Source organism: Macaca fascicularis, chromosome 19 (genome assembly GCF_037993035.2).
Source record: "Macaca fascicularis isolate 582-1 chromosome 19, T2T-MFA8v1.1".
In the NCBI taxonomy this organism is placed as follows: domain Eukaryota; kingdom Metazoa; phylum Chordata; class Mammalia; order Primates; family Cercopithecidae; genus Macaca; species Macaca fascicularis.
The window spans coordinates 53,283,711-53,297,217 of NC_088393.1; the positions used below are offsets into that span (position 1 = coordinate 53,283,711).

General features: G+C 54.1%; 1 protein-coding gene across 2 annotated transcripts in view; it reads right to left on the bottom strand.

Annotated features, from left to right (window-relative positions):
- EXOC3L2 (exocyst complex component 3 like 2) overlaps window positions 1-13,507 on the bottom strand; it is a 34,520-nt gene extending 21,013 nt beyond the window's left edge. For both annotated transcript variants that reach the window (XM_045379269.3, XM_065535626.2), the window contains exons 1-3: window positions 13,441-13,507; window positions 5,913-6,451; window positions 896-1,529 (exon numbers count right to left, since the gene is read on the bottom strand). In XM_045379269.3, coding sequence (XP_045235204.1) covers window positions 896-1,529; window positions 5,913-6,435 — 1,157 coding nt within the window. In that variant the 5' untranslated portion in view covers window positions 6,436-6,451; window positions 13,441-13,507. The remainder of the gene's footprint in view (window positions 1-895; window positions 1,530-5,912; window positions 6,452-13,440) is intronic.

Here is a 13,507-nt window from a genome sequence, read left to right on the forward strand (position 1 = left end):
GAATGAGGCTAAGGTTTACGATTCAAAGGTTCATTGGTACTAAGTTTCTATGGTTGAGTCATCAATTCTAAGTTCTAAGATTGGAAACGTCAACACTACTACTGACCTAGGCTCTAAAGAGAGAGCAGTGCAGGATTCTAGAATTCTAAGTGTCATTGTATTAAGGTTAAGGGTCAGTGGGGCTATGGTTCTAGGAAGGAATGGTCAACAAGGCTAAAACTCTAGGACTCAAAGTGTGAACAGCTAAGATTCCAGTAGCGTAAGTGTCATGAAGCCCAGGTTCTTGGACTGGTGAGCCCACGGTGCTGAGCTACTAGGATTGAAACTGTTGATAGTGCTACAATTGTAGAACTTGAAGACTCAATGGTGCCAATACGTTCTAGGTCTGAAAAGGTGGGAATGCTAGGATTCTAAGACTGGAAGCATCGGTGTTACTTAGGTGCTAGGAGTGTAACTGTCCGATGATGCTAAGGTTGTATGTAGGTCTAGAAGAATGAATGGTGTTGAGATTTTAGGAACGGAAACGTAGACACGCGAAGGTTCTAGGACTGGAGGAATCAACGGTGCTAAGATTCGGGGACTGGAAGGGTGGACAGTGAGGCGATCTAGAGTGTAAGTGTTGACAGAGCGCTGAGGTTCTTGGACAACAGTGGTGCCGGAGCTCTTCTAGGACTGCAAGGGTTCGTGGCAGTAAGGTGCTGGAACCGGAAGCCTGGGTAGCAATTTGATTCTAGGATTATAACTGTCAGCGGTGCTGACGACTGGATGGGTCAATGGTGTTAAGTGCTAGGACTGTAAGGTCAGCTGTCCCAAGGTCCTTAATGTCTGAAGAGGCCAGTGCTGGGGGTTGGGGCTGGGGGTTTCACGCGACCTTGGGCAACCGAGCCCAGCTCACCTGGGGTAGACCTGATTGTGCCAATGCAGCAGCGCGTAGCGGTCGGCCAGCGGCAGCCTGCGACGGGCAGAGGCCCCCAGCCACTCGGCCAGGGCCCCGTGGTAGCCGCGCAGGTAGACGCCGAAGGCGCCCAGGCCGGCGGGGTAGGCGGGGGCCAGGCGGCCCCGCACAACGGCCATATCCTCCAGCAACCGCGCCCGCAGCGCCTCCAGCTGCCCGGCCAGACCTCCGGGCGCCCCAGGAGCCGCCGCCTCTAGGCGCTCCCGGGCCGCGCGCGCCACAGCTTCGGCCCAGCGGGCGCGCAGCTTGCGGGCCGCCCCGGGCCCCCGACGCCCATCCGCCGCCTCCTCCTGCACCAGCACCTGGCCCAGCTGCGCCACAGCGCCTGCCCCGGCGCACGCGCCCGGCCCGGGGCCCGCCAGCGTCTCGCGCACCAGCGCCCACAGCTCACGCTGCAGGGCCTCGTACAGCAGCGCCACGTCCCGCGCCCGGCGGCCCCCGCCAGCGCCCTCGGCCTTGGGAGGCCCAGGTGCGCCGCCCCCCGACGGCGCCAGCTCCTCGGCCTCCAGCTCCAGGATGTGCTCGTCCGCGCGCGCTAGTTCGCGCTGTTGGATCAGGCTCAGGATCTCCAGCACTGCAGGGGGGAAGGCGGGAGGTCAGCAGTGCGCGGGGGGGGGGGGGGGGGGGGGGGGATGGGGGCAATGCCGGACGCAGGGGTAGGGTGGGTGCTTAGGAAGGGAAGGGAGATGACGGGAAGAGGGTTACAGGAGGCGGGAAGGTGTTGGGGGCAGAGAAGAGCCCGGAGAAGAGCAAGAAAGAAGGGTGTTGGGTAAAGGATGTAGGGGAGGGGACAGGGTGAGGGGCTCATGCTTGTAATCCCAGCACTTTGGGAGGCCGAGGCTGGCGGATCACTTGAGGTCAGGAGTTCAAGACCAGACTGGCCAACACGGCGAAACCTCGTCTCTACTAAAAATACAAAAATTAGTAGGGCGTAGTGGCATACCCCTATAATATCAGCTACTCGGGAGGGCGAGGCAGGAGAATCGCTTGAACCCGGAAGGCGGATGTTGCAGGGCGCCGAGATTGCGCCACTGCACTCCAGCCTGGGCAACATGTTGAGTGAGACTCTATCTCAAAACTAAATAAATAAAAACTTAAAAAAGAGAGAGAGAGAAAAGAAAAATGCCTGTGACTGAGGAAGGGATCTCGGGAGGTTGCGGGATGGAGAAATGGAGGAGGGGTCGGAGGAGGCGAGAGGGTTGAGAGAGGAGCCAGGTAAGGGGGAGTGGGATGGAGGCAGCGGTGGGAGCAGGAGGGGCAGGGTGGGGGCTTGGAGATGAGGAGAGGATATGGGACCACTGATGGGGTCTTTTTGGGGTGGGGATGGCTGTGGGGTGATCTGGCCCTCTGATGAGTTCAGACTGCCTCAAGAAAGGGGAGTCGTGGGGCTGGAAGGCCTCTGAGGCTGAAGGAGGGTCCTGGCAGCCCAGGGTTACCCTCGACACCTCCACCCCCCTCCACTTCCTCCCTGGCAGAGAAACTATTTCCTGGCCAGCGCTATTTCTGCCCATCCGTTTCCAGAAGGCGGGGCTCTAGTCACCCCCTCCTCACCTCCCTCCAGTGCCCTCCCAGTCCCCAGGGAGCTGGGGCTGAAATAGCCTCTGGCCAGAACGCGGAGGGCATCAGAGGACAGAAAAGGCTCTCCTGTGTCCCGAGCCCTGGAGCAGCTCAGGCCTCAGGGCTAAAAGCAGAGCTCAGGCACAGGAGCAGAGATAGAGGCAGGGTTGGGGATGGCAGTGAATTAAGATGGGGATTGGGACAAGGATGGGGATGGGGCTGGAGGTGAGGATGGGGGGAAGGTGGGGGTGGGGATGAGGGAGTTTAGGGTTAGGATTAAGTCGGGTGGGAGTCTGGACAGAAATGGGAAAGGAGGGAAGAATGACATTGGGATCTGGGTAGGGATGAGGTTGGAAAGGTGGGGGAGGGGAGTGTAAGTGAAAGCTGAGGATAGAAAGGACGTAAAGATTGATGTGAAGGCCGGGCACGGTGGCTCACGCCTGTAATCCTAGCACTTTGGGAGTTGGGCAGATCACCTGAGGTCAGGAGTTCGAGACCAGCCTGAGCAATATGGTGAAACATCATCTCTACTAAAAATACAAAAATTAGCCGGGCATGGTGGTGTGTGCCTGTAGTCCCAGCTACTCAGGAGACTGAGACAGGAGAATTGCTTGAACCGGGGCGGCGAAGGTTGCAGTGAGCTGAGATCTCGCCATTGCACTCCAGCCTGGATGACAGAGCTAGACTCCGTCGCAAAAAAAAAAAAAAAAAAAAAAAAAAAAAAAAAAAAAAAATTGATGTGAGTTTGAAGATGAATTCTGGAAGTGAGTTGGGCTTGGGAATAGGAACGTGGATGGAATTGAAGATGGAGGGGTTGGGGATGAGGGTTTAGGATTGGGACTCAGGATAGGGGTGAAGATAGATTAGGGATGAAGAGGAGGTTGAGTTTGGAGTTGGAGTTGAAACTGGGGGCTGAGGAAGGACTAGGATATCAAGTAGGACTGAATAAGGAGGTTGCTGGTCAGGGGTGGTGGCTCATGCCTGTAATCCCAGCACTTTGGGAGGCTGAGGCAGGTGGATCACCTGCGATGAGGAGTTCGAGACCAGTCTGGCTAACATGGCAAAACCCCATCTCTACTAAAAATACAGAAAAAAATTTTAGCCAGGCATGGATGGTGATGCATGCCTGTAATCCCAGCTACTCGGGAGGTTGAGACAGAATTGCTTGAACCGGGGAAGTGGAGGTTGCAGTGAGCCGAGATTATACCATTGCACTCCAGCTGGGCAACAGAGTGAGACCCCATCTCAAAGGAAAAAAAAAAAAAAGGAGGTTGCCGGAGGGAAATGGGTGGAAGGTGGGTGCTGAGAGGGGCCTGGGGCTGGGGGTTAAGAGTGAGACCAAAAGAGTGTAAAAGGGTTGAAGGTGAACATGGGGAAGAATGGGATATGAAACGGGACTGGACCAGCTGGGGGTTGCCATGGTGTTGGACATAGACATTGATATTAAAGATGGTGTTTGGGGCCAGGCGTGGTGGCTCATGCCTGTAATTCCAGCACTTTGGGAGGCCGAGGCAGGTGGATCACGAGGTCAGGAGATCCAGACCATCCTGGCTAACCTGGTGAAACCCCATTTTTACTAAAAATATAAAAAATTAGCCAGGCATGGTGGCAGGCGCCTGTAGTCCCAGCTACTTGGGAGGCTGAGGCAGGAGAATGGTGTGAATCCGGGAGGCGGAGCTTGCAGTGATCCGAGATCATGCCACTGCACTCCAGCCTGGGCAACAGAGAGAGACTCTGTCTTTTTTTTTTTTTTTTTTTTTTTTTTTGAGACGGAGTCTTGCTCTGTAGCCCGGGCTGGAGTGCAGTGGCCGGATCTCAGCTCACTGCAAGCTCCGCCTCCCGGGTTTACGCCATTCTCCTGCCTCAGCCTCCCGAGTAGCTGGGACTACAGGCGCCCGCCACCTCGCCCGGCTAGTTTTTTGTATTTTTTTTTAGTAGAGACGGGGTTTCACGGTGTTCGCCAGGATGGTCTCGATCTCCTGACCTCGTGATCCGCCCGTCTCGGCCTCCCAAAGTGCTGGGATTACAGGCTTGAGCCACCGCGCCCGGCCGAGACTCTGTCTTAAAAAAAAAAAAAAAAAAAGATGGTGTTTGGGCTAGGCGTGGTGGCTCACACCTGTCATTCCAGCACTTTGGGAAGCTGAGGTAGGAGGATCACTTGAGGCCAGGAATTCAAGACCAACTTGACCAACATAGTGAGACCCCCATCTCTACAAAAAATGTAAAAATTAGCCAGGTGTGATCGCGTGTGCCTGTAGTCCTAGCTACTCAGGCTGCTAAGGTGGGAGGATTGCTTGAGCCCAGGAGGTCAGGGCTGCAGAGAGCCATGATTGCACCACTGCACTCTAGCCTCCAGTCTGGGTGTTAGAGTGAGACCCTGTCTCCAAAAGGAGATGGCATTTGGAGGAAAGGATGAGCTGTACGAGAAGCATATGGATGTGTCTCAGATAGAGACTGATGGTGGGCTTGGAATAAGTGTGGGGTGAGAACAGAAAAGGCATTGAGGAAGACACTGGGGCTTGGAGTAGGAATGGGGACTGAGGATGAAGACGGGGTGGTGTTAGGGATTGAATTATGTCCCCCCAGAAAAAAAAGGATATGTGAAGTCTTCACCCCAGTACATCAGAATGTCACCTGATTTGGAAATAGGGTCTTTACAGAGGCAATCAAATTAAAGTGAGATCATAGCGCAGACCCAAATCCCATATGAGTGGTATCCTCATAAAAAGGAGAAATTGGCCAGGTGCCGTGGCTCACACCTGTAATCCCAACATTTTGGGAGGATGAGGCAGGCAGATCACTTGAGGTCAGGAGTTTGAGACCAGCCTGGCCAACATGGTGAAACCTCATCTCTAGTAAAATACAAAAATTAGCTGGTCGTGGTGGCACATGCCTGTAATATCAGCTACTTGGGAGGCTGAGGCAGGAGAATCGTTTGAACCCAGGAGGCAGAGATTGCCGTGAGCCGAGGTTGCACCACTGCACTCCAGCCTGGGCGGCACAGTGAGACTCCATCTCAAAAAATAATAAATAAAATAAAGAAATTGAAGAAATTGGGGATAGAAAGGGAAGGGGGAGAGATGGGACCAAAATCAGGTATTCACGTGGCTTTAGACGTGGGAGTAGGGCTGAAGACGGCAGGTGGAGGAGGCAAAGATTGAGGGTGGGCGTATATTAACAGGTGGCTCTGAAGAAGGTTGATGACAGGAGTTAGGACGGCAGTAGTAATGGGCTGGAGCTGGCATGGAGGCAGGAGATGTGAGTCAGACATGTGAATTGCAGGTCGGGGTCACAGGTGGCAGCTGGGATGGGCTTAAGTATGAAGCCTGGGACCACCAGGGCTGGGGATGGACATGGGCACTGGAATTCTCCCAGGACTGGGTCAGGGCTCTGGACTCACCTGACAATGGCTCCTTCATCTTTGGGGGCTCTGGGACCTTGGGTGGGGGCTCTGGAGCTGCCTCGCCTGCAGGCACCACTCTCTCAGCCAGGGACGCGCGCTGGGGCTTGGATCCACGCCCGAGTCTCAGGAAGGCCAGTCTCCGGGCAGCCTCCCCTGCTGCCTCCTCGTCGCCATGGGCTCGGGTCCCATGCAGCCGGGCCAGGAGGCCAAAATCTGCTGAGCTCCTGCGTATCCCTGGTACCAGCACACGGCCCAGGAAAGAGCGGGACTGCCCATCCCCGGGGCTGCCTGCCCGCCGGCCCGGGGCCCAGCCCAGACGGAAGGGAGCCAGGCCTGCAAGCTTCTCCAGGGTGGCGCGGCGGCGACAAGATGTTCCATTGGGGAGGGACCCCAGCTCCCCGGCCTCTTCTTCCTCCAGCCCTGAAACTTCTTCAAAGGGGTTCCGAGAGGACCTCAGGGGCAGGGTCCCCGCCCGGGGCACCTTAGGGTCTGACACTCCCAGGTTCTTCAGGATAGGCATTTTGACAGGTGAGGACCTGGGGAAAAAAATAATGACCATGGACGATGCTGATGACAACGGTGGTGTGGATGACAGTACCTCTGTGTACCGAGCACTTTGGGGTGAGTGTACCAGACACTTGCCTGAGCACTTAATAACCCCTGGATCTGCACGAGTCTATAAGGTGGGGACATTTTTTTTTTTTTTTTTTTGAGACGGAGTCTCACTCTATCGCCCAGGCTGGAGTGCAGTGGCGCAATCTCGGCTCACTGAAAGCTCCGCCTCCCAGGTTCACGCCATTCTCCTGCCTCAGCCTCCCAAGTAGCTGGGATTACAGGAGCCCAAGGTGGGGACTTTTTTTGTTGTTTTTATTTCTTGAGACAGAGTCTTACTCTGTCACCCAGGCTGGAGTGCAGCTCACTGCAGCCTCCACTTCCTGGGCTTAAGTAATCCTCCCACCTCAGCCTCCTGAGGAGCTGGGATTACAGGCGCATGACAGTACGTCTGGCTAATTTTTCATATTTTTAGTAGAGATGGAGATCTTGCCATGTTGCCTAGGCTGGACTCAAACTCCTGGACTCAGGTGATCTGCCTGCCTCAGCCTCCCAAAGTCCTGGGATTACAGACATGAGCCACCATGCCCGGCCATGGTGGGGATTTTCATTATCTTCATTTTGATGAGGAAATGGAGGCTCAGAAGGGCAAAGGCACCTGCCTAAGGTCCCACGATGATTCAAGAACAAAGTCAGGATTTGCCCTCAGACCGTCTGATTCCAGTGCCTGGGTGCTCTCCCTGCATATCCACATTAGAACCTTTCCTTACCCTACTCCTGCCCTGTCACTAAGGAGCAATGTTTATGTCTGGAATATTCTCCCTTTTTTTTGAGATGGAGTCTCACTCACTCACTTTGTCACCCAGGCTGGAGTGCAGTGGCACAATCTCGGCTCACTGCAACCTCTGCCTCCCAGGTTCAAACAATTCTCCTGCCTCAGCCTGAGTAGCTGGGACTATAGGCACGTGCCACCACACTAGGCTAAGTTTTATATTTTTAGTAGATATGTGGTTTCACCATGTTGACCAGACTGGTCTTGAACTCCCGACATCAGGTGATCCACCTACTTCAGCCTCCCAAAGTGCAGGGATTACAAGCGTGAGCCACCGCTCCTGGCCTGGAATATTCTCTATCTTAAGTTGATCCTCTTGATCCTCCTACTCCGTGGAGAAACAGGCTCAGAGAGGGGAAGGCTCCCTCCCAAGATGACACAGTCAGCCAAGGACAGAGATGGTATGGGGACCCAGGCCCCACCATCCATCCAGACATCCAGGACAGACTCCTGAGCACCTGCCTACACCCCCTCATCCCCTTCATCTCTCCCATTTGATTAGTACCCTTGTCATCTCTCCCTCATTCATGTCTTCGGCAAAAACTTATTGGGAAATGTCTAGAATAGGCAAAGCCTAAATTTTTTTTTTTTTTTTTTTTTTTTGAGACTGGGTCTCACCCTGTCACCCAGGGCTGGAGTGCAATGGCCCCATCATAGCTCACTGCAGTCTGAAACTCCTGGGCTCAAACGAGCCTCATGCCTCAGCCTCCTCAGCAGCTGGGACTACAGGTGTGCACCACCATGCCCAACTTTATTTATTTATTTATTGAGACAGGGTCTTGCTATGTTGCCCAGGCTGGTCTCAAACTCCTGGCCTCAAGGGATCTGCCCGCCTCTGCCTCCCAAAGTGCTGGGATTACAGGTGTGAGTCACCTCGCAGGTCTCTAGGCAAATCCTTGGAGACAGAAAGGAGACTGACAATTACCTATAGGACTGGAGAGAATCAGGGAATGGGAAGTGACTGCTAATGGATGCAGGGTTTCCTTTTGGGGAAAGGAAGACACTCTGGAACTAGATAAAGGGGATGGTTGGACAACATTGTGAATGCATTAAATGCCACTTAATTGTGTGCTTTTAAATGGCTTGAGGGCAGGTGTGGTGGCTCCTGTGCCTGTAATCCCAGCTCTTTGGGAGGCAGAGGTGGGCGGATCACCTGAGGTCAGGAGTTCGAGACCAGCTTGGCCAGCATGGCGAAACCCTGTCTCTATTAAAAATACAAAAAAAAGGCCGGGCGTGGTGGCTCAAGCCTGTAATCCCAGCACTTTGGGAGGCCGAGGCGGGCGGATCACGAGGCCAGGAGATCGAGACCATCCTATCCTGGCTAACACGGTGAAACCCCGTCTCTACTAAAAATACAAGAAAATTAGCCAGGCGAGGTGGCGGGCACCTGTAGTCCCAGCTACTCGGGAGGCTGAGGCAGGAGAATGGCGTGAACCCGGGGGAACGGAGCTTACAGTGAGCCGAGATTGCGCCACTGCACTCTAGCCTGGGGCACAGAGCAAGACTCCGTCTCAAAAAAAAAAAAAAAAAAAAAAAAAAGCCAGGCATGGTGGCAGGCGCCTGTAATCCCAGCTACTCAGGAGGCTGAGGCAGGAGAATTGCTTGAACCCAGGAGGTGGAGGTTGTGGTGAGCTGAGATCATGCCACCGCATTCCAGCCTGGGAGATAGAGCAAAACTCAGTCTCAAAAAACAAAACAACAAAACAAAAAAATTTACTAGGTATTTGCCATGGGCCCAGCCCTGTGCAGGTGTTAGGGACACAGCGGTGGCCAGGGCAGCCCCAGTCCCTGCCTTCACAGCTTCCTGAGTCCTGCCCATTCCATCTCCTAAGCCTCTCTTCAGTCTGCGCTCCCTCCTTTCACTCCCTTCCCATAGCCCCTACCCCAAGCGGAACCCTTACCCACTTCCCTGCCCTGGCCTCCTCCCTGGTCCCCAGCCTCTAGTCTTAGCACCTCCAGTGCACCTTTCAGGACCTTGAAAAAGCACAGACCTGCTCTTCTCCATCTCTTAAGCCTTCCATGGCTCCCTAGTGACTTCGGGACAAAGCTGAGGCCTGTCACCACAGTCTTCATGCTCTGGCAGCTGCATACCTCACTAGCGCTGTCCCGTAGCCTCCTCCTTACCCCAGGACCCTCCAGGTTTCAGCATCTGCTGGTGCTTCTACATAGACACCTCTTCTCCATGCTCCAGTCAGGACTTCAGGACTCACACTTCAGGACTCAGCCCCATGCCCCCTCCTCCAGGAAGCCCTCCCTGACCCTCAGGCTCCCACAGCCCCTGGGTTCCCACACCTCACCCCTGCCTGCTCTGGGTCGTCCCTGTCTGGGGACAGATCTGTGTCCCTCACTGGACTGCAAACCCCAGGAGGACAGGGCTGGGGCTGTCTCGGTCACCACTGTGTCCCCAGCTCCCAGCACAGGGCAGACACTCAGGGAATGGGTGCTAAACAGGAAATGAAGGAAGGAAAGAGGCAAGACAGTTCATTCCTTGGGTGGAGAGGAGGAGGGTGAGTCAAGCTGGAAGAGGTCACTAGGGAGCAGGCCATACAAGGCTTTAAATTCCTTGATAAGGGACAGACTTTCTTCCAAGAGCCCTGCAGAGCCACAGATGGGTGCTTTTTTTTTTTTTTTTTTTTTTTTTTTTGAGACGGAGTCTCGCTCTGTCGCCCAGGCTGGAGTGCAGTGGCCGGATCTCAGCTCACTGCAAGCTCCGCCTCCTGGGTTCACGCCATTCTCCTGCCTCAGCCTCCCGAGTAGCTGGGACTACAGGCGCCCGCCACCTCGCTCAGCTAGTTTTTTGTATTTTTTTAGTAGAGACGGGGTTTCACCGTGTTAGCCAGGATGGTCTCGATCTCCTGACCTCATGATCCGCCTGTCTCGGCCTCCCAAAGTGCTGGGATTACAGGCTTGAGCCACCGCGCCCGGCCAGATGGGTGCTTTTTAAAACGATGAAATAGTTCAAACATTCAGAAGAGTACAGAAGACAAGCTTAATAAACACCTCTGGGCCTACCATCCTAGCCACAGCTCACACGATCATTTGTTCTCTTGGTTCAGGTTTTTGTTGTTGCTTTTGTCTTTAGAGACAGGGTCTCACTCTGTTGCCCAGGCTGGAGTGCCGTGGCGTGATCATGGCTCACTGCAGCCTCGAACTCCTGGGCTCAAGCGATCCTCCCACCTCAGCCTCCCAAGCAACGGGGACACCCTGCTAATTTAATTTTTTAATTTTTTGTTATAGATGAGGTCTTGCTATATTGTGCATGCTGGTCTGGAACTCCTGCTCCTGGTCTCAAACAATCCTCCCTCCTTCGCCTCCCAAAGTGCTGGAATTATAGGTGTGAGCCACTGCAAACTGGCCTGATTTTTGTTTTAAAGAATAAGCCAGGTGCGGTGGCCCACGCCTGTAATCCCAGTACTTTGGGAGGCCGAAGCGGGTGGATTACCTGAGGTCAGGAGTTCAAGGCAAGTCTGGTCAACATGGTGAAACCCTGTCTCTACTAAAAACATAAAAATTAGCTGGGTGTGGTGGCAGGTGCCTGTAGTCCCAGTTACTTGGGAGGCTGAGGCAGGAGAATTGCTTGAACCTGGGAGGCAGAGGCTGCAATGAGCCCAGACTGTGCCACTGCACTCCAGCCTGGGCAACAGAGCAAAACTCCATCTCAAGAAAAAAAAAAAAAAAGAATGAATTACAAATGCGTGCAGCCTCCTCCCGCCACCTCTCCTGGTCCCACTCGCTCTAGTCTTCTCTTAAGGAACCCAGCATCCAGAATGAACGTACTGTCTATTCATCCAAGTAGATTTTTATCCCATGCTCCATAGACTTGTATCCAGAAATAATATAGTGTTTTACACGGTTTCAGACTCTCTATAAATGGTATCATACTATTTGTATCTTGCAACTTGCTTTAAAATTTATTTTTTTGCCCACATTATGAACTTGTGAGATTTATCCATGTCTAGCTATACAGCTCCAGTTCATTTAAGTGCTATGTAATATTCCACTGTATGAATTGCGTAAAGGGTCAGATGTTCACTCGTTCTCCTATTGCTGGACCTGTAGTTTGTTTGTCACCAGGACAGGGTTCTGAGCAGGTCGGGACACGGTCAGGATTATGCAGACGTGTGGGGGTGGACAGGAGGCCTGGAAAGAGGGTGGTGTGCAAAAGGCCTGGGTTGCCTAGGCTGTGGGTAAGAGCACCCCTTTCCATGATGGGGAGGCCCCTTCTTTCCTCCCCCATTTCAACCCCTGAGCTGCTGCTTCTCAACCCTCCGGTTCCTAGAAATGCTCTCGGACCTCCTTCCAGTCTCCATGGGCCCCCACCCTCCAGGAGGCAGTCACCATGACAGCCCCTTGCCTGGAGCCCCCAGGGATGTGCAATAGATACCCCCCATGCACACACATTATTTGCACGCTCATTTCTCTTTTATTTTATTTTATTTTTTTGAGATGGAGTCTCACTCTGTCACCCAGGCTAGAGTGCAATGGCACGATTTCAGCTCGCTGCAACCTCCACCTCTTGGGTTCAAGCGATTTCTCCTGCCTCAGGCTCCCAAGTAGCTGGGATTACAGGTGCCCACCACCACTCCTGGCTAATTTTTGTATTTTTAGTAGAGACAAGGTTTCACCATATTGGCCAGGCTGGTCTCAAACTCCTGACCTTGTGATCCACCCACTTCAGCCTCCCGAAGTGCTGGGATTACAGGCATGAGCCACTGCACTCTGACCTTCTCTTTTATATTTTAGACAGTCTCACTCTGTCGCCCAGGTTGGAGTGCAGTGGCATGGTCTCGGCTCTCTGCAACCTCTGCTTCCCAGGCTCAAGCAATCCTCCCACCTCAACCTCCCGAGTAGCTGGGACTACAAGTGCGAGTCACCACACCTGGCTAATTTTTGTATTTTTAGTAGAGATGAGGTTTCGTCCTGTTGCCTAGGCCGGTCTCCAACTCCTGAGCTCAAGCGATCCACCTGCCTCAGCCTCCCAAAGTGCTGGGATTACAGTCATGAGCCACCACAGCCATCCTCGATTTCTCTTTCATCCTCTGAACTGGCATCCACATGCCTCATCCCAAAATGGCTCCATCATCCCCCCTCCACCCCATAGCTGTCTCCATCTTCCTCTCAAAATTTCAGGCTTGAATTTCCCTCCAATTGAAGTCAACCTTACCCAGACGACGTCTGACTTTCCCCCACCTGGCTTCAATATCGCCCCCAATCTGGATCCAGCATCCCCAAACCTGGCTGCAACATTTTCCCAAAACTGGCTCCGACGTCTTTCCCCTTCCTGGCTCCAACACCCGCCTCTGCAAACGGGTGCTGACATCCTGCCCCCTCCAACCCTCTGTCTGCCTCCCAGTGCCCAGCCCCTGACTCACTTCCGAGGCATCCCTCAAGCCCCCAGCCTCTCAGGCCCGCAGGATGTCTTGGCCACCAGAGCTTCCCTCTTTGAGCCCCTCCTCCTCTTCCTCACTGCCAGCCTTTTCCCTGGAGTCCCTAACCTTCTGCAGCGGCCCTGACCTCGGTTTGCAGAATCCATCACCTCTGACGCCAGCGTCTACATTAGAGAACAGTCTTTCTGCACGGCGTGTCCCCAAGCCCAACCCCAACCAGTGCAACCCCAAACCAGTCCTTGACCCCAAACACAATCCTGTCATCAGCCCAGCCCACTGCAAGCTCATCCGCATCTCCAATCCCAACCTGATCTCGTCTCTCCTGCTTGATGTCAATCCCCACCTGGTCCCTGTCTCCCATCTCCGAGACCCCATCTCTTGGGACAGAACACACACTCGATCCGTCCTGGCCTCAGTCTTCCCACCCAGACTTGCAGGACGTTTGACCCAGTGTCGTCTCATCTCTCTTCTCCCTTGGTGGCCAAGGTTTCCAGTGCTCCCTTGCACCCTCTCTGGACCCTTCGAGTCCTCAAATTCTCCCCTGCACCCTCCTCTTGTTCTCATCTCCTTTCTGCCTTCTCGCCGGCACCCCGCTGGGGTCAGGCCCCAGATTCTCTCTTGCCCCCCGGCCCCTGCTGGGTTCAAGGCACAGGTTCTCATCAGCTCTGGTCCAGTGCAACTCAGGGCAACTCTTTTCTCAGAAGGGCTCCCAGTGGGAGGTGGGACCCCTTCCCCCTGTCCCCAGCACACTCACCTCTGTCCTCCTGCCCGTCCTTCTGTTCCCGCTGCTGTCCTGTCCCCAGGCTACTTCAGCCAGGACT